At 43.0% G+C, this 27,263-nt stretch overlaps 1 protein-coding gene across 5 annotated transcripts in view; it reads right to left on the bottom strand.

The window, feature by feature from the left end:
* The window catches only part of LOC147447889 (uncharacterized), a 45,329-nt gene extending 19,579 nt beyond the window's left edge, over nucleotides 1–25,750 (bottom strand). The window contains exons 1-8 of one of the 5 annotated variants that reach the window (XM_086523794.1): nucleotides 25,472–25,749; nucleotides 24,168–25,233; nucleotides 23,109–23,391; nucleotides 22,344–22,529; nucleotides 22,107–22,253; nucleotides 21,515–22,024; nucleotides 18,089–20,640; nucleotides 17,851–18,006 (exon numbers count right to left, since the gene is read on the bottom strand). In XM_086523794.1, the coding sequence (XP_086379920.1) occupies nucleotides 17,851–18,006; nucleotides 18,089–20,640; nucleotides 21,515–22,024; nucleotides 22,107–22,253; nucleotides 22,344–22,529; nucleotides 23,109–23,391; nucleotides 24,168–25,189 (4,856 nt within the window). In that variant the 5' untranslated portion in view covers nucleotides 25,190–25,233; nucleotides 25,472–25,749. Of the gene's footprint in view, nucleotides 1–17,850; nucleotides 18,007–18,088; nucleotides 20,641–21,514; nucleotides 22,025–22,106; nucleotides 22,254–22,343; nucleotides 22,530–23,108; nucleotides 23,392–24,167 lie in introns of all 5 variants that reach the window. The other 4 variants (XM_086523793.1, XR_015189652.1, XM_086523792.1 and 1 more) reach the window with 4 other exon arrangements.
* Nucleotides 25,751–27,263: the final 1,513 nt, after the last annotated feature.

Raw genomic sequence — 27,263 nt, 5'->3', positions numbered from 1 at the left:
CCTGAAGAGATGGCGGAATACATCAACTCTCAACGGCCTGGTACTATTAGCGAAGTAATCCATCACACCATGGTTGCTTCACGCATCAATTTCCATCAAGGGGCTAGACGTAATGCCAAACCCATGGAAAACAAAGACAAAAATGATGCAAAAGGGGAAAACCAATGTTCAAAATACTTCCCAAGTCAATTCCAACAACAACAACAATCGGTCCAAGGAGAAGGGAGTTTACAAAGGTAAAAACAAACTCTCCCCTGAAGAGCTTGAGGCTTTTCGCAAGGAACATAAGTGTTTCAAGTGTGGGGAGCAAGGACATGGCTATCGTTCTTGCCCCAAGCAGAATACTCGCAATGAGACTCCTAGGGCTTCCACCATCGAAGCTCCAAAACAGGATGCTCATTGCAAAGGATCATCACTTTCCTATGCTTGGGGAAAGGTAAGAGAGCATGATGCCTTCATCTTGTTTGACCCTGGCTCTACTCTCAACTTCATATCAACGGAGTTGGCCACCAAGTTGGGCATTTAAGATTTTGAGATGGGAGATATAGTAGTGGCTGATGCAGCTTTCAAGGGACAACAAGCCTCTGTTACTCCTTTGATTGGGAAGTTGAGGCTTCGTGTCCAAAGCTATGTCGACAAAGAAGACTTCTTCGTCTCTCCTCTCCAACATGAGGATGTTATCCTAGGGGCACCATGGTTTGGTCGCATGGCTGCCAACATGAAGTTCCCTGAAAGGAGAATCTACTTCTCACCTACAGGGGAAAGAACATGTATATAGATGCTAGTGAGCGTGGTCGCACTATCCCACTTGTAAATCCTCTTGCTTTTGATAAGTCAATGAAGATCTCAGTTTCTGCGTATATGATTTTTGTCAAAGAGTCTCTAAAAGATACTAATGTTTCATCAAATGTAAATGGTTGGAATCAAGAAGAGTTAGACTTGTCTAATTTTCTAAAAGGATTCCAAGATGTGTTCATCGATGATATCCCTATGGACTTACCTCCAAAACGAGGGGATGATGACCATCGCATTGAGCTCCTTCCTGGAAGCTCACCACCTAACAAGCCTCCTTATCGAGTCTCACAAGCTCAACAAGAGGAGATCATGAGGCAAGTACAAGAGCTCGTAGACAAAGGGATGGTGAGGCCTAGTTCCTCTCCCTTTTGTTCTCCAGTCCTTTTAGTGCAAAAGAAAGATGGTACATACCGTATGTGTGTGGACTATCGAGCACTAAACCATATCACTATCAAAAACAGATTTCCCGTACCTCGGGTAGAAGGTCTGTTTGATAAGCTACAAGGCTCTACCTACTTCAGAAGGATTGACCTTAAGAGTGGCTATCATCAAATAAGGATAGTGGATGAAGATATCTTAAAGACCGCGTTTCGCACAACAATTGGTCTTTATGAATATCTAGTCATGCCTTTTGGCTTGACTAATGCACCAACTACGTTCAATCGTTTGATGGAGAAAATTTTTAGACCATACCGCAAATTCATTGGAGTGTTCTTTGATGATATCATCATCTACTCCAAGTCTTTGGAGGAACATAAGCAACATCTCCAAGTGATTTTTCAAGCATTGAGGGAGAATAAGCTTTTTCTCAACCAAAAGAAAAGCGAATTCTTCCTTCAAGAGATTCAATACCTAGGTCATATTATCTCTAAAGATGGTATCCGAATGGATCCATCAAAGTTAGAGGTAATAAAAGCATGGCCTAACCCAAGAAATCTACATGAGCTAAGAAGCTTTGTTGGTATGGGTGCATACTATAGACACTTCATAGCAAAATTCTCTCAAGTAGCAGGACCACTACACGATTTAACTAAGAAGAACGTTAAGTTTGTATGGACTGCTAAGGAGCAAAATGCTTTTGAAAAGCTCAAAGAGAAGCTTACTTCCCAACCAATCCTCGTGCTTCCGGATCTCTCAAAGCCATTTGAGGTCCGATGTGATGCTTGTGGTGATTGCCTTGGAGCAGTTTTGCTTCAAGAAGGGCATGCCATAGCATATGAGAGCCGAAGGCTCAATATTGATAAACGAGTCTTGGGCATTTATGAGAAAGAGCTTTTAGCTGTTCTACATGCCCTAGACACATGGAAGCACTACCTATTGGGGACTCCATTTATCCTACGAACCGACCACTAAAGTCTCAAGTATTTCATGACGCAAACCAAGCTTTCCGACAAACAAATGAGGTGGGCAAATTTTCTTTCGCAATTTAATTTCCATATTGCTCACATAGCTGGTAAGCACAATCAAGTGGCCGATGCACTTTCACGACGACCCAAAGTTAATGCGGTGTCTATAGCTACTCACAATGATCTATCCTCTATGATAGATGAGTATGTTACTGACCCTGTCTTTAGAGACATAATGTCAGCCCTTGCATTGGGGAAGAAAGAGGAACCATTCACCTTGCAGGATGGTTATCTTCTCCACGGAAATAGGCTATGTGTTACCCATTCCCTTCGTGATAAAGATATGTATGAATCCTATGCTCCTCCATATGCGGGGCATAGAGGTATTCAACCTACTCTCCGAGGAGCAGAGACGTACTTCTATTGGCCTACCATGAAAGTGGACATACAAGAGTATGTTTCAAAATGTGTAGTATGCCAAAAGACCAAGTATGATAGAGGGAAGCAACCTGGATTACTCCAGCCATTGCCTATCCCAAATTCACTATAGGAGAGTATATCCATGGATTTCATCTTTGGATTACCCAAGTCTATCCATGGGAATACAGGAATATAGACAATAGTTGACAGGTTTAGCAAGCAAGCACATTTTATTCCTGTCAAAAAGACTATTAAGGCACATCAAATGGCAACTCTATTCATATCTCAGATTTTCAAGCACCATGGATTACCCACATCCATCGTGTCAGATAGAGATCCTAGAATGATCAATAATTTTTGGAAAGGTCTCTTTGAAAATCTAGGAACAAGATTGAATTTCTCTTCGGCCTATCACCCACAAACGGATGGCCAAAGTGAGATAGCCAATCTTACGATACTCGATCTACTCAAGACTTATGTTACTGAAGTAGATCAATGCTCACAATGGGAAAAGTACTTACCTCTTGTAGAGTATGCCTACAATAATACTGTACATACTTCTACGGGAAAAGCATCTTTTGAGATCATTGAGGGAACACCTAAAAGTCCCTTGCTACTCAAAGTACATGGGAAGATCTTTGCCGCGGATAAGTATAGCCGTGACCTACTAGAATCTTTTCAAAAGATTAAGGAGGCTTTATCCATCTCTCAACAAAGGCAAAAAGCTACTGCTGATAAGCACAGAAGAGCCTTAATGTTCAAAGAAAATGATTGGGTCTTACTCAAGTTTCCTAAGGCTCAATTAAGGCAAACGACGGGCAAAAATACTACGGGCCATCAAAAAGTATTATGCTAAACTAGCAAAAAGATACTATGGTCCTTTCCAAATCTTGAAGCCCATCAATGAGACGGCTTATCAACTCAAGTTGCCCAACCATTGGCTCATACACAATGCCTTTCATGTAAGCCTACTTAAGCCCTACAAAGGAGAGCCACCAATTGAACCAATTATTGAAGACCCTCCCGAAGTTGAAGACCAAGAAGAGGTGCTACAACCCAAAGCTGTCCTTCGGCATGAAGACAAGGTACTACGACATGGTAAGATTATCCGACGGTATCATATTAAGTTCAAAAATTATCCTTTTGAAGATGCTAGATGGATGCAAGGAATACAGCTTAAGGATAGTATGAACCTTGTCAATGCTTACAATGCTACATTAGAGTAAGCAAATCATAGTCACAAGGGACGCATTCCGGGACGGGGGAACGGGGGACGGGGGACGGGGCTGAAATGGATTTTTAGTGTAAAAAAGAGAGCGGGACGGCAAGTGGGGACGGAAAAGTGGGGACGGGAAGCCCGAAAAAGGGCGTCCCCTGTTACTATGAAGCAAATGTACAAATTTCTTTTAAATGACTCATGTTTTTGTTTTATAAGACTAGTTCTCTTTTTAATTGTGCACAAATTTAACTATTATGCATGCTTAGAACCATGTTTGTGATGATGATGTCTCTCAAACACCTAGTAGAATTTGTCGCTCTACTTTGGGAGAATGAAATGGACTAAAGAGCAGACATGCTTGCGGCAGCTATGTCTCCCAAGCACCAGTCATCCATCTTGGAAAGATGTCGTAGGGTAAAAAGGAATCCTCTACCCGCTAAGTAAAATTGACTAATCACTAAGGCTTTATCTCTTCTACCTCATAGTCCAGGACGACTATGATTTCAAGAGAGAGGTAATGTCATAAAATCTAATATCTAATATCTAACCAACCCAAATGATTTTCTCATATTAAATTGATCACTTAATGTGGGAGAATAAACGGGAACAAGTGTTAAGATATAGACATGTGCTTATAGATCTATCTCAACACGGGGCCAATGGTAAAGGGGCTCAAATGAGAGATGGTCTATCAAAGAGCAAGGCTAACTAATGGAGCATAAGACCTTAGGGTTAGCTTCATTGAAGACCTCCAATAATGTGTGTAAAAGGCCTTTCACCTTAGGTAAGCTAGGGCTGAGCTTGAGACGCGGGAACCCGACCCAGCTCGAGGTGCTTGTCATGCTTGATGACTAAGGTGCTTGAGGTGCTTGATGATTGAGGTGCTTAATTATTGAGATGCTTGAGGTGCTTGACATGCTTGAGATGCTAGGGTTGCACTTAAGGTGAGAACCTAGCCCAAGCTTAAAGTGCTTAACGGCCAAGCTTGTGGTGGGAACTAGGCCTACGTATGAGGGGCTTGAGGTGTCAAAAAGTCAAACATTCAATCCCTACAAGGAGGGGGCGAGCCCTACACGAGGGGGGATGAGAGAGAACACCCACACACTCACACAAGGCATGCATGGTACAAAGAAAGCAAGAGGGACACTTGTCAAGTTCCTCCTCATGTTGACCTCATGGTGTGCCTGAAGCCTATTGGTTGGCCACCCAAGGGGTCCAATAATAATTTAGGAGATTTAATTAATTGATTTAGCATTTATCTAGCCCTCTCTCTCAAAGGGGAAAGGGGGACACTTGTCTCAAGGCTACCCTTGCTGCTTGTGATTGGCTAGGCCTGGAGGGGTCCAATGAGCTTCAAGCATGAGCTACAAGGGAGGGTCCACCCAAGCAAGCTAGGGGGTTGCTTAGGGTGTATACTCACCCACACACACTCACCAACACTCTCATTGTGTGCTATGCAAAGTGCAAGAGCTCCCTCGCCTTCTCCAAGCAAGTAGAGATTGAGAGCCTACACTAACACTCTTGGATATGGAGTGCAAATCCAACCAAGAGCCTTGCTTCAATGCTTAAGCTTGCCATCTCCTTCTTCTTAATTACTATGCTATTATGTATGCTAGCAACAAGAGTTATGATAAGTGAGGAACTAATTCTTTCTCCTACGAAATGTTTCTTCTTCCTCTTCCCTACCCTCATTCCCTGCTAGCTCTCTCCACTTTCGAAGGTGTTTGAGGTCTTGGGACTGAGGCTTGGGATAGTTAAAGCTTTCTTCAAGTTTATGTTATGTTTGTGATGCATGAAGCTTTCCATCTTCATTGCATCACCTAGGTTACAAGGAACACAAAGATTGTGTTGTAACAAGTCTCTCTTAATGGGAGAAATCATAATACAAATGCCTATTGGAGGGGGGACCGGCTCCACATAAATCCGGTCCTCAACTGTTGTCGTGTTCTCTAAATTCTCTCTCTTGCAAAAGTATTGTTCATGCCAAGTTAACTAATTGCTATGATTATGTTGCTTATCTTCAATTATCTTCACCCATTATGCTCACAAAGTCATTTCTCAAAAGTACTCTCATTAATTTCCGCTACTCTCAAATTAAATAGGCCAATTCCATTACATGAAATCGCAAACGTCCTCGATTGCATACCATAAATACACACCACTGATGATCTTGTGTTGTTAGCACTCTTTTATCATCCCATGTATCCGCAAGAAAGGTCGTAACACATAGACACAAATGACTTAATGATACCTTCATACTTTTGTCATTTCCATCTATTACACTGAATTCATATGTACATTTGATGTGCTAGCCCTATCATTACCCCTCCTTTGCAGACGTTGGGTTGGGGCATAAGTAGGTTGTAACCCAAAGGCAAGGTAAGCTGCAATACATCTGGTGACTGTGACATTTCATGCTCTTCCATCCACTTTGCATCCATAGGCGGATAGTTCTTGAACTTCACCAAGTAGCATCTTGCAACCTTTCCTTTAACTTTTATGTCCTTATGTGCCAAAACTTGCTAAGGTACCAGGATCTCATCAAGTTCCTCAACTTGTGGTTGATCCTCATCTGGCCTATCTTCTGGCACATCACCCACGAAGGGTCTTAGAAGACTCACGTGAAACGCATTATGAATCTTCCATGCATCAGGCAATTTCAGTCTGTAAGCCACATCGTTGATCTTCTCAAGCACTTGAAAAGGCCCATAGTAGCGTTTGCTGAGCTTAGGAAACAGCCGTTCCTTGCCCTTCATCTTCTTTAACCTTGCCTTTTCGAACCTTAACAGAACCCAATCACCAAGTGATAACAACAATTCACGACGGCGACGATCAACAACCTTTTTCTGCTTTGCCTGAGTCTTCTCTAAGGCAACTTTAATTTTCTTATACATTTCATCCATGTTCTTAACATATTGATATGCCTCAAAGATCTTGTCCTTTGTATACAAAATGGGAGGAACTTTTTTGCCGCCTTCAACAATCTCAAAAGGTGCTTTTCTAGTTGACGAATGCACCGTTATATTGTACGTATACTCAAGCATAGGCAAATACTGTTCCCACTTGCCCTTACTATCTAACACATAGCATTTCGACAGATCTAAGACAGTAGAATTAGCCTCTTCTGACTGTCCATCAATTTGTGGATGAAACAAAGACGAGAACTTGAGCGTAGTGCCCATGTTCTCAAACAATCCTCTCCAGAACAAACTTGTCATACGAGGATCACGATTACTGACAAGCGATTGTGGCATACAATGGTACTTAAACACATTGTACATGAACAAGCGTGCCATCTGATCAGATTTTATCTTCTTCCTGACAGGGATAAAATGGGCTTGCTTGCTAAACCTGCAGATAATGGTGCATATACCATCATTCCCTGTTGGCGTTCTTGGAAGATCAAAGATAAATTCCATAGCAATGCTTTCCCATGTCTTATCCTCCCATTTTGCATACAAAGTACAAGATCTTTAAGGAAAATCGATATGTTGAGAACAAGGATGAAATGTATAAGAAAATTAAAGTTGCCTTGGAGAAGACTCAGATAAAGCAGAAAAAGGCTGCTAATCGTCACCGTCGTGAATTACTGTTATCACCTGGTGATTGGGTTTTGTTAAGGTTCGAAAAGGCTGTTACCATATACATGTGGTAGTGATGTGTGTGAACACAGTAGGACCCGCCGGGCCATTTTTTCCCTCTTTATGAGGTTTTTTCCCCCGAGCATTGTATATACGCCCACCACTCTAGGGCTATCTATCTTTCCATTGCACACTAAGTAACACACTCTCTATTGTGTGCCTTGAGCTTCCTTCGTCTTCTCCAAGCTGTGTGCATTTCTCTGCAACCCTAATTCCAACAATTGGTATCAGAGCAGGTTACCTCCTCCCAGGCTTAGTCGCCAGTTGCTCCAGCACACGCCTACTCGCTTTCTTCGATTACAGTGAGGTTTGGCAAGCGTTCGCAGGTCGACAAATACTTTGGGTGAGCTCGTAGAGCTCAGTCTGCTCAGATTTCTGATTCGGGCTTATTTTGGCCTCCGTTTCCACTACAGGCAGGTCTACACAGGCAATTTCGTCATTTTGTGCAGAATTTCTGTCAATGCCGATTTTTGCATAACAGGTGCCTTACAGTCTTCTACGGTTTGTGCTATATAGCACGTGTTGTTCCCGCTCCGTTTCTCCTATTTTCGGGCAGTTTTCACATCAAGTGCAGCATTTACCATGGCTGACAACAACACAAATGTGTTCAAGATGTTTGCTGCTGAGGACAGGTTGGATGGAGACAATTACCCTATGTGGGCTTGTATAATGCAATACGTTCTTGTGTCAAAGGGCATCTGGAATATTGTGCAAGGCATTGATGTACGTCCTGGTTCTGAGGATATAGGCGATGTTGAGGATGTTGAAGGTCTTGCTGCAAGGATTGCTGCTATTAGAGTTGTTTTGGCTACGGCAGAACAAGCTCGTTGGGATGTGAAGGATGCGCAGGCTCATGCATTGATTGCGTTGTCTGTGAAGCACACCATTGTTCCTTACATCCGTTCAGCAAAATCTGCAAAACAGGCTTGGAATATTCTAGCAGGTCTTTATGCAAGCCACAATGAGGCTAAAATTGCTTTGCTGCGTAAAGAGCTGGAGTCAAAGATTATGCATGAGGAAGATGATATGGACACTTTCCTTGCTAGTATCGAGCAACTTATTTCCGCAGGTGAAGTCTTTTCAGACAGTTCCCTTGTGTAGACTGTTCTTGATGCCTTACCAGATTCTTACCAGACTTTTGCTAGTACTTGGAGACTTATGACCCAAGCAAATCCAGAAGTTGTCAAGTTTGATGCATTATGCACATTGTTGTTGCAAGAGTCACTTTTCAGAAAAAACAAGACTAGACAACGTACAGTTGAACGGGCTTTTATTGCTTCTCAAAGAAAGGGTGGTAACAGCAATGCAGCCACTTCTTATGGTTCTGCTGCGAGTGGCAAAACTTCTGTTCCTAATGCTTCTACTGGCAGCACTTCGTCTGGCAATATAGGTGGTAAGGGCAAAAAGAAAATGCGTTGCCATTATTGTAAAGCTAATGATCACTTGATCAAGACGTGTCATAAGTTGAAGATCAAAGAGGCTAAGAGTAAAGAGGGTGGTTCCACTACAAATGCTTGTTCCACTACAAATGCAGCCATGTTGAGTCTTCTGTGAAAGGAGACTGTGTTGCTGATGTTGATGCAGAATGGGCTTTTAGCGCAGAGTGTACTTACAATCCTGTTGTCCATGATGCATACTTGTCAGTTGCTGCAGATTCATATGTGTGGTATTTCGACAGTGGTGCTACAAAGCACATTATCTCACATCGTGAATTGTTCACCTCTCTCGAGTCTGTTCCTCATTTGTGCCAACAATGCCTCTTATCCGGTACAGGGAGTTGGAAAGATTGTGCTTACTGCTGCAAATGGCAGTTCCTTCACACTTGTTGATGCACTTTATGTACCTGGGATCAAGAAGAATCTCTTATCTGTGTCCGCACTTACTAGACTTGGACTTGTAGTCAAATTTGTGGATGACAGATGTACAGTTCATGATCTCAGTTTTGGTGATGAAATTGTTGCATCTAGCCTTTTGTGCCATGGGCTGTATAAACTCACGTTGTATGACAAGTGTGGAAAAAATTTTGCAAATGCTGTTGCAGATTCAAGGGCTATTTCAGATGCAAACTTTGGCATGCACGTTTTGGTCATTTGAATTTTGCCAGTTTACTACGTTTGCAGAAATCTGATATGGTTGCTTCTTTGCCACCTCTTGAAGCACCTGTCAAACATGTTTGTGAAGGCTGTATTTTGGGTAAGATGCAGCGTTCTAAGTTTCCAAAGGATGGTTCAGTTCGGGCCACATGCAGGTTGCAGCTTGTGTATAGTGATGTTTGTGGGCCCATGCAAACTCCGTCCTTGGGCAATTACCTGTACTTCGTGACTTTCATTGATGATTACTCCAGGCATGCATGGGTAGAAGTTTTTATGTGCTTCAAACAATTTCTGGCTATGGTTGAAAATGTCCCGAAATGTTCGATGGGCACCCTCCGTTCCGATCGAGGGGGGGAGTATATGTCTCATGGATTTGATGCATTTTTGGCTAGTCATGGGATAAAACACCAATGTACAGTGCCTTATACAACTCAGCAAAATGGTGTTGCTGAGAGGAAAAACAGGTCACTGACGGAAATGGCACGATGTATGGTCAAAAGTCAAGCTTTGCCGCATTCTTTTTGGCTTGAGGCCATCATGTGTGCCACTTATGACTTAGCAGGTGTCCTACTAAAGCTTTGCAGTCTATTACTCCATATGAAGCATGGCATGATAGAAAGCCTTCTATTGAGCACATGCATGTTTTTTGGTTGTTTGGCATATGCTTTGGTGCCACAAACACAGCGCAGAAAATTGGATGATAAGGCTGTCAAATGTATTTTTGTTGGTTATAGTGCTGAAAGCAAAGGTTACAGGTTGTATCATCCGCAAACAAAACGTATTCTGGTTTCATAGGATGTAGTGTTTTTGGAAGATTCTGTTCAACCCTTGCTATCATGTACTAGAGACAGTAATGTAAGCTCACAGGACATTTATGACACTTTGTTGCCTCTTTTCAGTGGTGTAAATACGAATGTAAGTTCCAATGAGGCAAATGTACAACCTATGGGGGTTTCTGAAAATGTTATATCAGCCTATTACTGATGCAGATGTACATGATGTACTTGATGAGGAAAGGGGTGAAAATGAGCAGGCTAGAGGTATGCCAAAATGGCTTGTGCATACATTGCGTGATAGTAAATTGGATGCACCTTTGTCTAGTCGTACTCGTTCAGGCTCTCGCCATGCACCTTATGAATCAGATTGTTATGCTTTGGCTGCTGTGTCTAGCTTACATGATGTTGAGGAACCTCTGTCTTTTAATGAAGCACAAAATTCAGAAAATTGGATGGCTGCCAGGCAATCAAAATATGATGCACTTATAGAAAATGACACATGGACTTTATGTGATATGCCTCCTGGCAAAAAGGCCATTGGTACGAAGTGGGTTTACAAATTGAAACGCAAGCCGGATGGTGAGATCGATCGTCATAAGGCTCGACTTGTTGCAAAGGGTTATGCATAGCAAAAAGGCATAGATTATGAAGAAACTTTTGCTCCCACTTGTCGTATGACTACTGTGCGTTTTCTATGTGCATTGGCAGCTCATTTTGGTTGGGATGTACATCAATCAGACATTGTTACTGCTTTCTTGAATGGTGACAAATTTGAGGAAGTTTATGTAACGCAGCCTCGCGGTTTTGTCATAAAAGGACAAGAGGACAAAGTGTGCAGATGTAAGAAGGCTTTGTATGGGTTGAAGCAATCTCCTCGTGCTTGGTATGAGAAAGCTGACACTCATTTGGTCAAACGAGGCTTTCGTAACAATCCAACAGAAAGCACATTGTATGTAAAGCGTGAGGGTGATCTACTTCTCATTGTGGTTCTTTATGTCGATGATTTGCTGATCACTGGACCAAATGAGAGACATATTGCTGAATTTAAGGCTGATTTGAATGCTACTTTCAAGATGAAAGATTTGGGACTGTTGCATCATTACTTGGACATATAGTTTAAGCAGTGTGATGGTGGTATTGCCTTGTGTCAAAAAAGTTACATAGAGACATTGCTATGTAAGTTTGGACTTGAGGATTGCAAACCTATTGCCACTCCCATTAAAACAGGTTTGAAGTTGAGTCTACATGATGCTGGCAATCCTGCTGATGTCACTCTTTACCAAACTGTTGTTGGCTGCCTCATATATGTATGCAACACGAGGCCAGATATTCAGTTTGCAGTCTCACAGGTCAGCAGATTTATGCATAGCCCAGGGTCTAAGCATTGACAGGCTATCAAGAGGATTTTTCGCTACCTTAGTGGCACTTTACATCTTGGCTTGTTTTATCCCAAGGGGGGATCATTGCTGCCAGATTTACATGCTTTTTCGGACTCAGATTGGGCTGGTTGTTTTGACACGCAAGTGTCCACAAGTGGTTTTTCTTTCATGCTTGGCAGTTCATGCATATCATGGTTGAGCAAGAAGCAACCTACTGTGGCCACTTCGAGTTGTGAGGCTGAGTACAGGACAGTCTTCACAGCTACGGTTGAGTGTATATGGCTCAGACACCTTATGGCTGATTTGGGTGTTAGACAGGACACTGCCAACACTATCTACACTAACAGTCAGAGCGCATTGGCAATTGCGAGGAACCCAGTTTTTCAGGCTCGCACAAAGCACATTGAGGTGCATTACCACTATGTCAGGGAGAGGCTCTCAACAGGAGAGATCAGCTTGGCTTATGTGCCAACACCGGACAACCTTGCAGATCTTTTCACAAAGGCATTGTCTCGTGAGAAGCTTGAAAGCTTTCTGCAAAGCTTTGGGCTTACTCCCTTTGTGGACTGATCATGTCCTCAGGGCATGGCACTTCCCTTTACTCATGTGCCAGCTCTCGTTCACCGCATCACTCAGGGGGGATTTGTTACCATATACATGTGGTAGTGATGTGTGTGAACACACTAGGACCGCCGGGGCATTTTTTCCCTCTTTAGGAGGTTTTTTCCCCCGAGCATTGTATATACGCGCACCACACTAGGGCTATCTATCTTTCCATTGCACACTAAGTAACACACTCTATTGTGTGCCTTGAGCTTCCTTCGTCTTCTCCAAGTTGTGTGCATTTCTCTGCAACCCTAATTCCAACAAAGGCAAGGTTAAAGAAGATGAAGGGAAAGGAACCGTTGTTTCCTAAGCTCAACATGCATTACTATGGGCCTTTTCAAGTGCTTGAGAAGATCAACGATGTGGCTTACAGGCTGAAATTGCCTGATGCATGAAAGATTCATAATGCGTTTCACGTGAGTCTTCTAAGACCCTTCGGGGTGATGTGCCAGAAGATATGCTAGATGAGGATCAACCACAAGTTGAGGAACTTGATGAGATCCTGGTACCTGAGCAAGTTTTGGCACATAAGGACAGAAAAGTTAAAGGAAAGGTTGCAAGACACTACTTGGTGAAGTTCAAGAACTATCCGCCTATGGATGCAAAGTGAATGGAAGAGCATGAACTGTCACAGTCACCAGATGTATTGCAGCTTTACCTTGAAGCCTTTCGGTTACAACCTACTTATGCCCCAACCCAACGTGTGCAAAGGAGGGGTAATGATAGGGCTAGCACATCAAATGTACATATGAATTCAGTGTAATAGATAGAAATGACAAAAGTATGAAGGTCTCATTAAGTCATTTGTGTGTCTGTGTTACGATCTTTCTTGCGGATACATGCGATGATAAAAGAGTGCTAACAACACAAGATCATCAATGGCGTGTATTTATGGTATGCAATCGAGGACATTTGTGATTTCAAGAGGGGGGTATGTCACGAGGACGTGGCAACTGTTAACTATGTGACGAGGACGTGGCGACTACTAACCTTGGTTGTTGGTTACTTTCCAATGATTTTTGTTTTATTTTTGAGACCCTCTTTTTGAAGTTACAAATGGTCGAACATTGTATGGCCAATGTGAACGGTAGTTTCACCCGCAGACGGGAAGTTGGTAGGCACTGGAATTCGTATAGTAAGAGGATGTCTAGGCTCAGTTCAAGATCATGTAGGTCCCCCCGTCGCACTTAGCAAGTTGGTGGATACTAGGAAGTGAACTCAATAAACCAAGGTGGGGTCACCAAAGGAAAGTATCCGACAGTTGGGCCACACTGCATTTTTTGATGCGGTCCCAATGGGGATAGATGGTTAGAAGATTAGTGGGAGCCCAACAGAAGCATCTCCTAAAAATTAGGAAACTGCTATTTTGGGCCAAGAAATTTGTTCCCGTCATTACCTCCAGAATGAGAAGGGGAACATTTTATTGCTCTGTTGGCGAAGGGGTGTGACCAGTCGTCGAAGGAGTGTGGCTTTTGGCGAAGAGGTACGTCTCTTGGGCGAAGGGGTGTGACCATCCAAGTGCAGGGGTCCTCCTTGGCATGGCACTTCGCGTATCTGCATCAATGACTAAGTATTGTAATGTAGTTAAGTCACAAACGTGACACCGAAAGTTGCTTCTGTGACAAGAAGTAGCGTAGACTCTGATGATATGTAAAAACTATGAAATCCGCTCCGAGTAGATAATGTCGCCACTGTATAAGAGCATGGATCACTGCCAAAATCTCTCTCTCATAAATCTGGGCTACCAATTCTGGCCTTGAAAACATTCTGCTATCATAAGCAATCACACGGCCTTCTTGCATCAAGACCACAAGCGTCACAATCAACTTCGAATGGCTTTTGCAAATCTGGCAAAGCCAACACTGGTCCAACAGTCAATTTTCCTTGAGTGTTTGAAAAGCAGTCACCTCTGTCAATCCCCATGAGAAAGGGACTCCATTCTGAGTCAATAAGTGCAAAGGCGAAGATATCTCTGCAAACTTCCGAATGAACCGCCGATAATAAGAGCACAAACCGGAAAAGCTTCGAACTTCATGAACATTCTTTAAGTCAGGCCAATCGCGGATAGTCTCAATTTTGGTCGGGTCTATCTGTACTCCTACTGCTGAGACGATGTGTCCCAAGAAGTGTATCTTTGATAAGAAAAACTCGCTCTTTTTGGCATTAATAACCAATCTATGATCGCGCAATGCTTGAAAGACCTGTAGCAGATGGTGTCGGTGCTATGCTTCATTCTTGAAGAAAACTATAATGTCATCAACGAAAGTGCCCACAAAAGATCGATGCTCTCTAAAAATCCTAACCATCATTCAGTTGAAATTTGCTGGAGCATTTGTAAGTCACCAAGAATTCGTATAAACCAAAACTTTTCCGAAAGGCTATCTTGTAGACATCTCCTAGAGCCATTCTGATTTGATGATATCCGCTTTTCAAATCAATCCTGCTGAAACAAGAGGATCCCTGAAATCTGTCAAGAACATCATCGATCCTTGGAATCGAGAATATGTTCTTGATGGTGATTTTATTGAGAGCTCTATAATCAGTGCACATTCTCCAAAATCCATCTTTCTTTAGTACTAGTAAAACAAGAGAACAGTAAGGTGAAGTACTAGGCTGGATGAGACCCTTTTCAAGAAGGTCTTTCACTTGGTTCATGATTTCTTCATTCTGGGCTCAACTAACACGGTAAGGTGGCCGGTTCGGTGGTATGGTTCCAAGGATCAAATCAATGGTAAGGTCCTCAGGACGAGATGGAAGTAACTCACCTCATAGGCCTTCTGAGAAACAGTCAGCATGTGTGTGTAGAAATTCTTATCATTCTTCATCCAATTCAGACATGTTGGTTCGTTGTTCATCATTCAATTCTTTCAAATAGATCGAGTAAACAGAGAGGCTGGATTTCATTAACTTCGAAATAGCCAAAGCAGATACAATAGGGAAGGGCTCGCCCTTCAATTTTACATCAAGTACAATTTTCCTACACTTCTCATTGGTCACAATCGCTTTCTTGGCCCGATAGTCGACCACGGCATTGTTCGTGGCACCAAGGGATTCCTAGGAGGATGTCACACCCTTCCAAAGGCATGATGTAAAAGTCCTCGTGCCCTAAATACCCCTGAAAATGCAAACGAAGTTTTCCAATGACAGATGTAATGGCAACATCCGGTCCGAGCGCCGCAAGAACTGCCTCCGCCGGTGGGCCCATCCTGTCGGGCTAAATCTCAAGTACAGCAGGTTTAATTTCGGGTTCTTCGGCTGATGCGAGCTCTTTCCACAACTCGACAGTACACTTGGGGTGCTACAGCCTGGTCCACTCTTACGAGCCCTGCACTCCAGTTTGAGTTGGCTTCCACCAGCAGGATGATAGTGATCCAGGGGGTCGACCTACACTTCAGCTTGCTACAGAGCTCACCCCCAAGGAGTGGTGCAGTGAGAGAGGTGTGTTGGGAGCTCATTTGTGGCCTGACACTATGGTTCATTTGGTGGGCCTGCTGCTTCCGCATTTTCGAGGCTCGCCCTGTTCCACTGGCAGAGACTGTTCGTGGTTTTTGGTTGGAGCTGATTCACTCTCTCAGGGACCAGTTCGAGAGACTCCAAAGCAAATCCGACCGCATGCGGGAGCGCAGAGAGGCTTTCCTGCGACTCTTGCGCACAGGGCCCTTTTTCACCTTGCCCTAGGGTGCACTGTGGCTCTTTCCTCCTCCCATCTCATGATTTATCCCCCATTGTACATAGTTTGTTTTTTTTTCATTGGAAGAGTCTCCCCTTGCTGTTGATATAGACCTCGCTAGTAGGGGTGATTGTAGCCCTATGGGCAGTTTTATTATGGAAGGATCTTTTTCTCGGGGGAAGAAAAAAATGTCGGAGAGCCAGCTTTCATGATATTCCCTAAAGGTGCAGCAATTTCATGTTCCTGACTGAGTAAAACATCCACCTCACCCACAACCTTTCTTTGTAAGTCCCGTCTCAAAAGCATCCTTTTAAACCCTCTCAATCTAGATGTCTACAACCCATTGGTGTTCCCAAGTCATGACATGTGTATCCATAGCATAAACAAGCATCACTAGAACTCTACACCACCCCAAAAGCATACATCTCTAAATGTGTAGGGTGGTCTCTCCAAGACTATCTCCACAGGGGACATAGCCCATAAGGCTCAAAAACCAGGAAGAAACCACAATCTGCATGCATAGAACCACTGTAAATCATCCTGTACAATGTGTACTCTGCATAAGACTGACTGAGCACTATACCACGGCATGCATAACATAGCCTGTGTCCAAAAGTCTCATGCCTCATAAATACACCACAACTAGGATACGTAGAAACCATGTAATCCAGCATGAAACATCTGTTCGCTGCCATAGCTAACCATACATCAACTTGTGAAGCTAGTGACGCGGCCTCATGACAGAGGCAAAACAGTCAAAAGCTGGAGCATCTGGGGCAAGAGTGTGCCACGCCCCCCCTAGTGGAAATCTATAATCTCAGTGTACCATGTGCATAACATGATGTGTTTGTAAGATAGTACACGGCAAACCTCCTTTTGCCCCATACGGGTAAGTATGGAGGCAACGGTGAACTAATAGGCATATAGAGCACCATCGATAGATAGAAACAGTCCTCACTATCAACCCACTCCAATGCACCTGTGCTGAAGGAAACTGACTCCAAAAAAGATCATCCACTGGCCCATCAAACCACTTTGTCATCCTCTGTGATGTGTGATGATGAACAAATTGTAAAACTGCTTCCTCTGTCCGAACTTCCTCCCCTGGGAAGGGAAGGTAAAAAGACAAAGGGGCTGACTTGCCCCCCACCAGCTGCGGAGTGTTCCCCTGAAGTATGTGGAGGAGGTACAACCGAATCTGTAGAGGCCCATGTCCATCGCCACTAGCCTCAGCTCTGTCTACCCCCCAGGAAGGAGGGTAATGTCCCAGGAACTGCAATGGAACCCTCGCCCGCAAGGCAGGAGTAGAGAGGTGGACCAGGAGGGGTCTCTGGATGTGCTTCACCGAATTATATAAAGACAGTAAGATCAACTTGCAAACGATAATGCTCATCACGCAAACCTTTTGCCAGCCCTCATGAGGAACCTGTTAAAAGCGTATATTTGCATGTTTGCGGACTTGTACAGGCACTTGGGGCATACTAACACACATAAGCCCTGACATGATAAGATCTTCTCATGCTCTGGTAAGATATAATTAAATCATGATAAGAAGTGATTTGATCTTGCATGCGGTATGTGCTCTTCAAGAGTAGGAAAGCTGTAACTCGTTTTTGCTGATACAAAAACCCGTGCTCAGGGATTACTTTTGAGCAACATTTTCTGTGGTATTCCTAAAAGGCTGTCGTGACCAGCTGTATTGTACTTCGGTGTCATTCTCTTTCAGCCCCCATAAGCTTGCACAAAACTTAAAAATTACCTTTGATTTCATAGTGAAACATGCAAAATATCAGCATGACCCACTTTGAGGTAAAGGAGCTGAAACAACCATAACAAATCCTCCTGCCTAAAAAGCAGCTTGCAGGGATATAACTGACATGAATCACAAGGGAACTGATGCTGTACCTTTGATAAAGAGGTCGATCTGAAACATGGAGAAAACCAAGCAGCCTATCTGTCAAACTCATGGCTCCTCTCAGGCCACCCCATAAGAGAGCCATCTTCCCAACAAACCGCAGAATGCCTCCTTTTTGACCCATGCCTGCCAGTATTTCCACCAACCTGAAAAGAGGCCAGACGTACAGATCAAAGCATGTCACTAACAAGATAAAGACATATGGGACACCTTGAAAATTTTATGTACCTTTCATGGTCAACACCACCATCCTGCTTCGTTGGTACCATAGGAGCAGCCACAGACATGGCCTTTTCAGCCAAAGTGCTTACCATGCTTGGTTTGTTCTCATCCTGGTCCAACTGTTCATCAGTACTCTCACTGGAATTTCTCACCGTGTCATTAGTGAAAACTTGCGAACCTCCTCCCTCATTCCTCCCCTGAGTATTGTAAAACTTTTCCTCACCTACCAAAGCAGCTGTAGCACTCACAGCAGCTGCCATTGTACCCATCATGTTGCTGGTAGAATTGGCTTTTTCAGCTGACACAAGTTTTCTGTCAGATGTTTCAGCACCAGTCAAAAGCTTTGCATCCTTGCTGCAACTGTCTCTATCTATAGCATCTTCTTTGTCACTTGTTTCATTGGTTTTTAATTTCTCCTGTGGTTTAGTCAAAAGTTGTCTGGTAGAAGTGATACCATCCCTACCAATCTTTTTCTCAAGGAATTTGGGATTTTGATTAGCCTGAACCAGAGACAAGCTCTTCCTAGAGCTGGAACCTTCTTGCTGAGTTTGTACAAGCGTTTTTCTGTTATTTACATGATCTGTGTCTATAACTCCTAGAGGGTTTAACGCTGCTAAAACAATACCAAGTACAACCCCAGCTGGAAGGACACTAGGAAGGACAGTCAACTCTCCATAAAGTCTGTTGATTGCACTGATTATAGTATCAGCATGCACCTTATCTTCGACATCATTTGTTACATTCAGCAAGTCCTGCATAGCTTCTTCATCAGCACTATCCAGATGATGAGCCTTCAAACCTATTCCTGCTGTTTTGGCCACAGTCAAACTAACGACCTCTAAATCGCATTCCAGTGTATTATCCAAAAGCCTCATCTCAGAGTTTCCCAACCGTCTCAAAAGCTCAAGCTCCAGAGCATCCGTTACAAGCTCTTGAATTTTCCTCTGTACGGGAGAAATCTCATTAAGATTTCTAGGTGGTCTTACTGCTGAATTCAAATCTTGATACGAAGACTCCAGATTCTTATCATTAAACTCGACAGTTCTGTTGGAGAAGATGCCATTATCCTGAATGTGATTCACTGCATCATCCAGTATGATGTACTCTGGATTAATCTCTTGGTTTTCTTCTGTAAATGTTCCTACGTCAAGTTTAGAGTTCTTGAATTTTGTGTGCTCATCCATAGTTCCTTCAGTCATCCCATTGTTGATGCTTTCACTATCTGAGGAGCCATCAATAAGCTTCCAGATATTCTCATCTTCAAAATACTCCAATGCTAAATTAGAATCATCAAGCTCTAAACTGGAACTTTTATGTGATCCAGAAGACAAATTGGAAAAGCATTTACCATCTGTTTTCGTATCAAAGTCTCTACTTGTACCTTTCTGTAAGTTTCTCAATTCTTCCTTTAACTTGTCACTACCTTTCCCAGGGCATTGTTGACTAGGCATACCCTCAGGTAAACCCAGTTGCCCAGCCATATCTCCGTGAGGCTCTTTCATGAAAATCTGCTTTTGAGTATCCATGTCTCTTCCATCCATAGGACTTTCATGTACAGTCTTTTCCACCTGCTCGTCCTTTTGACCCTGCTGCAACGGCTCATCCTTTTGGCCCTGCTCCTTTTCCAGCTGCTCTAGAACATTCTCAATGACTCCAAAAACATTAGTCACAGCCATTTGTGTTGAATCATCAACACCTGTCAAAGCCTCAAAGGCCCGACTTATGTCAACAGAAGGGAGAGGAGAAGCTGGAGGGATTGGAGGGGTCTGAGGAGGTGAAGCTTCTGTTTGTTCAAGGATGGTTTTATTGTGCTCATTCAGATTAGAATTTGTTGCTGTATCATTCTTCTTTTCCAACTGAGGCTCATTCATTTGTAATGCTGCGACTGAACTTTCTTGCTTTTGCTCTAGCCCATGAGATTTCTGTTGTTCCTGTGGAGAGGTATCACCTTGCTTCTCTGCTTGCACCAGATTAGATTCACTTGTTTTATTTGGGTCTGCTTCCATCTCGTTTGTTTCTTTGTCAGTCACTGGCGAAACATCATCTTGCCTCTGCTTTTCAGGTATTGGAGCCTGATTAACCCTCTGGTCCACATCCGAATCGGCCTTGGAAGATGAGTCTGTGGCTGCACCATTTTCAGTTTGACCTCCAGGTAAAACAGATGTGCAGGACTCAGGTTGCCTGTTATTTAAACCTTCTTGTGACAGATTTTGAGCTTCATCACTCTGGCTAGAAGTATTTCCTTGATCTCCACTTCCAACGGATGCATTGCTGCCAGAAGCAACTGGTTCTGATGTTATTTTGGCTGTGTCATGGACAGGAGTAATAGGCGATTTATCTTGCACTAATGAGCTTAACTTTCGTTCGATATTTTCCACCATTCCAGCTGGAATTTTTGGAGCAGGCATTTTCTTCCCAAAGCCAGCAAGTTTCATACTAATGCCCCTAGCCTGAACAGCTGCAGAGACAGCTGTGACCATCTTCTCTCTCACATCTTCTGGGCATGCTTCTTGTAAAGCAGAAACTATTGTCTCTCCTCTGCCCACTGCTTCAAGCACCTGTAAGTTGCGTGTAACAACCACTAAGGGAGAATATAAACAACCAAAGTGTTCCATACGGCACACTAAAAACAGCGTACATATGACACTTAAAAGAATACAAAGGCGCACAAAACCATAGATTGTAGTGAAAACAGCATAGAAATTTTGGAATCTAGGCAAAGAACAAAATGAGGCGGTAGCCTCAAGGTAGAAGTTGGAGCCTTAAGACAGTAAAGTCCGAAAAACCCAATCATACATCAATCGGACTCGCATGCAAGTATGGTTCCCCAATCGAACGCATCCAGAAAAAACTATGGAATGTTTCCTTTGAAATGGAGGAGTTCTCTCTTGTTTTTTTTGCTATTGCTGTCATGTTCCATTTTCTATTGCTTTGTTGTTTGTGCCTCCTTCCTCTTTGTCTACAAAGATTTCTTTGTGCATGTGCTGTGTGCATGAGTGGTTGTTTTAGTTTTCCTGTCGGTGTTGCTTCCTTGTTTTGGTATGTCGGCTTGCACAGGGGGACCTCTTTCTTTTGCGTAGTTGTCAGAAGATTTCATTCTCCAAGATCTTCACTGTCGGCTGCTCTTCAAGTTGTGGATGAGGGTTCAGCCTGTGTACTATCCCCATGGTTTGGCCGCTCTTTTTTCTTCATAGTGCTGCATCCGTTGAAGCTATGTGGTTCTTTTGAGGATCCCCGTATTCACGCTTCCTCTTTTACCCCATTTACATATAACTCTTACCCTAAACTAATGCTTAGACTTAGCTTGGAAATCCCTGCAGATCTTGAAGGTTTTTTTCTCCACAAAGCATTCAAGCCCACCATCATGATGAGAAGAAGAAGAAGAAGAGAACATCAGAAATATCGCATGATATGAAAAGCTGAAATTACAACCTCTTCTTTTTGTTTTTCTGAGAGTGTTCCAGGCATTGTAACATCCAGCACTTTCAAGACACTTTCTGCAGCCTGTCTTACTTGCCCTTGCTCCATCTCAGAATCTTCACCATCACTTGCATCTGTGTCACTATCATGTGGTTCTTCTTTACTTCCACTAAATTCTCCACTGTCCAAATTTTCATTGTCAAATCCATGGCCATCTTCAGAAGTTTGAATTAAAGCCTTGCTGTCTTTTAAAGCTTCATTTACATCAGTGCTGTGACCTCTGTACCAACGACTAGGATAACCTGGTCTTTGGTTAACACTAGGCAAATAGTTAACCGAACTTTCATTGGTCCTCTCCAAGCTTGTGGATTGATTTGCTGTCCTTGCCATCACATCACTGTCTTGAGAGCTTTGTGATGCTCCATTGAACCATCTCTCTTTCAATAACTTAAATGAAACATCGATACCTTGGAGCAAGGGATGACGACCTTTTAAGAAAGCCAACTCAACAGCTGCAAGCCACTAAACCATAGAGATCCTCTTCTTTTACTTACTGATGAGTCAAAAAAGAACAGACTTTGAACATAGAGAGCTGGCTAAATACCTCAATCACCAAAGAGCTATGTATAGAAGCATTGGTCTGAGTAATTGGTTCTCCTCTTCTAGTGAGCAGGAGAATAAGAGTTGTGAAAGGATTCTCTTCAAAGACATGGCGAGGAATAGAGAGAGTCTTTCCAATACTCGTATTATCCTGGAACACAAATAAATGTACTCGATCACAAATGACTTGCTTCGTTAGCTTTTTGTTCACAAAACCACATCCCAGAGATAGGTTGCTTGCCTGAATGCAGAAAATGGGTATCTTCACTTTAGCAATCCATGATTTGAAGCTAGAATCTCTGTAAAATTCCTGTATGTTATTATAACCCCTTGCAACAATAGAAATTGCTTCATCGAAATCCCTGACAGTCTTTGCCGACAAGCCTTTCTGCACATCAAAATATCTCCCTTTCCCCTCAAACACCATCTGCTTTCATGTCATTTACACACTTTCAGAATTGAGTCACCCTGAGCTGATGAGAACACTTTTCCAAAAAAACTCTGAAAACAAATAGGCAACTTGAAACAGCACAAAGATTTGCATGAGCATAAAATAGCTAATGGATACAACAGATGCACTTTCATGCAAGATCTTGATAAAGACTACAAATCCACTTTAAGTGCATGAACATTCTAAGATGGATGGTGCTACTATTTGTGCATGTTCAGAAGGGCTCAGTGTTCATTAGGTTGTGAGAAGAGCTGGGCGTTTACATGCAAAACCAAAAAGTTTTCTTTTTACAAGGACATTAACAAGACCTTAGAAGAAAATTGGAGACCAAAGGCACTTAAGTCTTAATCAACAAAGATTTGGTCAGTGATCCTTTGTGCTGGTAGTGTTGACAAGAGATATTCTGAAATGATAAAGTCTTGCAGCTTTTACACTAACTACAGCAGATTAATGCAAATGACCTCATCATAACACCTATAAGAACTACAATCCAGCCAGGCGATGCATGATCAGAAACAGAAACATAGTAATATTTGAAACACAGTACATTGAAACCTGATTCGATTTTAAGATCTCGACAAAGCTGCTCGCCATTTTTTGATTGAATAGTTCAACACGATCATCCTGTGAGAACTTTGTTGCTTCTTCAAGATCAAATGTGTTCTCAATACAGACAGCAGCAGTTACAGGTGTTGATGCTGCCTCTTCCCCAAAATATTTGACTAACATATCCGCACCATAGCCCCACCCAACAGCCATCACAGTAGCCCACGGTCTTGACTTCAGAACAAACTCAACCGCCATTCGCACGTCATCACTGTCTCCTGCAGTGAATAATCTAAATCATAAAACATTACACAGAAGAAAGGATTAGCAACCACTATGTCATTCAAAGCACAAAGCTTTGACTGAATCCAGCTTTTAATGCCTAAGTAGACTGGACTTCAGGGATTGTCCTGCCAGTGAGTTCTACACAACGTATTTATCCAAACCACGAGAAAGCATGTATTTGTCACTGATAGTCACAATTGGTAGAAACATGATGCTCCCCTGACTCTCGAAGAAAATCTTTAGGACGTTTTTGTGTGTTCCAGTATAAAAGTGGGCCGGGTAGGGACCCCTAGCCCTTGGAGACAAAACTCAATGATTCCTTTACCCAAGATGCCCATAGAATAACAACTTTACTCTAGGAGGGATTCGCTAGTTTCCCACAATATCAACTGAATTGATTGCAAAAGAAGCTTAATGTTGAAACCAATGCAATCGACAAAACTTATTGGATATACTAAAAGCACAAAGGGATACAAATTCTATAATCCCTCTTCCAAGAAAGAAATATGCAGTCATGATGCTATTTTGAGGAGCATAATATGGCTGGTGCATGGTTTCTAGTGGTTCTAATTATCTACAATCTCTTTTGAACTGCCCTCCCCTTTATTATTGACTCACATTAAAGTCTTAAGCGTAGCCACCTAAAATTTAATATTTCCGCACTTGATGCATTCATCTGAAATGCTAACAAATTACATCCACATTATCTTTTTGCTCGAGACAAACATGTGACGATGATGATTTTATTTTTTTGTCTTGAAGGCTAATCAGATGCTTTTATACCTTGGTGTTGTCAACGGAGATCCTCCACAGCCCCTTGGGTTTAGTACTATTGGGAAGTACCCATGCTTGACACACCTTTGCACAAATTCTTGAATGCCCTTCTCTTTGCTACCATTTGATAATCCAGGAACAAGAAGGACCGTTGTATCTAGGCCATGCTCACCAGACAACTCTAAGTGAGAAGGCCAATCAATGGCCAAAACTCCACCATCCTTAGTGTGCAAGAAAATCCGCTGGTATGTTGGCATGTGTTCTTCTATATTTGATTCCTTGGGAGCTTGTCCTTGCGATAAATTATCATGATGGAAGGCACTTTGCAAGAAACGACCAGTCCACTCAGCCTCCTTTTTTAAAGAAGGGCTATTACAGTCACCAATGGCATCCTGATCACTTATGCCAAGACTAGCATTTCGTATTTTGACAACATGATGTCCTTCTGCTGTAAGCTTCTTTGAAAGACCGTCGTAGACGTCCATATCTTTAAACTTGATGGAAGGGCATCGCATTAACAAAAAACGATTGAAAGGGGTGGCATTCATGATCAGGAGCCATTCTGAAGCTGGCTCACAACTACCAGGCGCTTCCTTCTGCCCAATTCTTGAAATTAGGTAGCCAATGGAGGTGCCTAGTAGCAGTGCAACAGAAAAAACCTCAATGGTTATTGCATTAAGATGATGTAGGAGGCTCTCAGAGTGCGACTGATCTGAAGCCGATTCAGGAAGCAGCTTGGCGGCCTCGGCAGTGTCAATTTGAAAACATCTGATGATGCTTTGCCCAACTTCTGAAAGGTAACCACCCGAAGGGTCAAAAATGAAGCTCGCCCTCGGAGAAGAGAACAAGCACCTTTTGCCTGAATGGCAAGGACTCCATGGCGAGTTCAAGCTTCTGCTATTCTGCATAAGTCTACAACCAGAGATCCAAAATAGCTTGCCAAGTGGATAATGGTACCCCCCTGTGGATGCATGAGAGGTGCGAAACTGTATGGGGTGGGCATACGCAGGAGGTGCTGTGAAGATTGCCATGGAGGAAGGATTAGCGGCATTGCAGGCTGGTATATAAGGACCTGCTGAACGGTTTGGGAAAGGATTCAACTTTACTCACAATGGAAACCCAAGCAGACACCATACACGCAACATACATGAAAAACCTTCCAACTGGCGAGGCAAGGAGCTGCTCGCTAAAATGCTCGATTTGCATTTGAGACACACATACTAACACACAGGTGCAGAAACAATGATCGCAGAAACAAACATGAGCACCATAGCTGCCTGAGCTTTAAAAGTAGAGTATCAAAAGATGCATACTGGTCCACGTGAAGCGGAGCTACCGTAAGGCCACCAAAGTCGAAAGTGAAAGGGAGGTAGCCAGCTAGGGTTTTCACAAGCTTGTAGAACGCTTCATATCCTGGCTCATGAGGCCAAGCCAAGGTGACGCGATACAGTCGTTCAGACAAACCTGTGACTTCAAGTTTCAATGGTGACGGTTTGTTTTGCCCCTTTCCCCGGCCCTTTTTTGGACTACTCGCATACATCACACACACAGATACATATATATACAAGTACAGGCAGCCGCCTCCGACGCCCCCCTCTCTCTCTCTCTCTCTCTCTCCATCTCGTGTCCAGGAGCTAGTCTTATTTTTGGAATTTAGCCTTTTCTCTCTCTCTCTCTCTCTCTCTCTCTCTCTCTCTCTCCATCTCGTGTCCAGGAGCTAGTCTTATTTTTGGAATTTAGCCTTCATCTTGCAGCTTGCGCCACATGTAAAGGACACTCCCTCTAGGTATCTAAACACATACTTACATACACACATAGATACATTCTCTAAGACATTCAAAAGCGAGAATAGAGAAATCAGAGAGATAAAGTGTCAGTGTTTCTATATATGCTCATATATGCTCATGAGTAAAGTTAGGAAACTTGATAGGATTGGCCATCACAAAGTGTTTGTTAATGAGCCGTGAAGTGACCTGTTGGTAAGAGCGAGCGAGACCCACCGTAGGTGGGTCACGTGAGCTCGTGGTCAACAATTGTTCCTAAGAGTCCAGAAGTCGCTTAAGTTGGGTGCAAGCAGAGTGGTAGCAAGGGGTGTGTGTCCACAATGACACACATACATTTGGGCAAGAATAAGAGAAGGTTCCTCTAACCCCCCATCTTGGAACACCTCCATTGTCGTGTACTTTTTCAGCGCAGTATGTTGGTTGCACAAGGTATCGTGGTATGACAATTTTCAATGTGAGGGCCTATCTTTCTGTTTCCCATCGTGAATGAGGGTAGATGAAATAGGTGAAAACCTGTGATCTAGAGTCGTATGAACCTACCCCTTGTGTACAGTGAGGGTTTTATCCCTGTCGTGCATCATTAATTTTGGCTTGGAGATGTAAACGCAACCAACATTGTGTTGTGCCGTTTGAAGAGGGCAAGGGTAGAATAGGGTGTTTCTCAACTCTGCCAATTTTAGCAAAGTTGAGAAGGGAGGGCAGCATTGGTTGACGCGTGCAGCAAGGGTTGAACCCTGACCCTGCAGAGGCGCCTTGTGTGTCTATCTTTATTTACAAAAGGTGTGTATCTTTATACATCTCCCCATGGCACACATCACATTCTCGAACATCTCTTGAATACTCACATAAAGGAGGATGATTCAACACATACATCTCTATCCTCCAGCCAAGAACAACCACCATATGAATACGGTGTATTAAGTGGGAGTTGGTCCCCCACCTCTTGAATATTGAGCAAGCTATTTGAGAGTGAGCTCATGGGAGATAGCACTTATAGGTTTCTCGAGCTCACTCAAGGAGGTGACTCAACACATCCATCTTTATCCTCCAACCAATAACAACCGCACCATATGAATACAATATATTAAGTGGGAGTTGGTCCCCCACCTCTTGAATACTGAGCAGGCTTTCTAAGAGTGAGCTCGTGAGAGAGAGCAGTTACAGGTTTCTCAAGCTCACTCATGAGCACACATAGAGACACTCACATTATCTCTCTCTCATTTCTCTATTTTCTCTTTTGAACGTATCTATGCATGCACGTAAGTATGTTTATATGTGTGTACATACCTAGGTGTGTACATATGTTTAAACCATTTTAGAG

This window comes from Adiantum capillus-veneris, chromosome 11 (assembly GCF_014529385.1).
Source record: "Adiantum capillus-veneris isolate H3 chromosome 11, ASM1452938v2, whole genome shotgun sequence".
In the NCBI taxonomy this organism is placed as follows: domain Eukaryota; kingdom Viridiplantae; phylum Streptophyta; class Polypodiopsida; order Polypodiales; family Pteridaceae; genus Adiantum; species Adiantum capillus-veneris.
The sequence above is the reverse complement of the archived record's forward strand: the minus strand, read 5'-3'. Positions and strand labels throughout refer to the sequence as shown.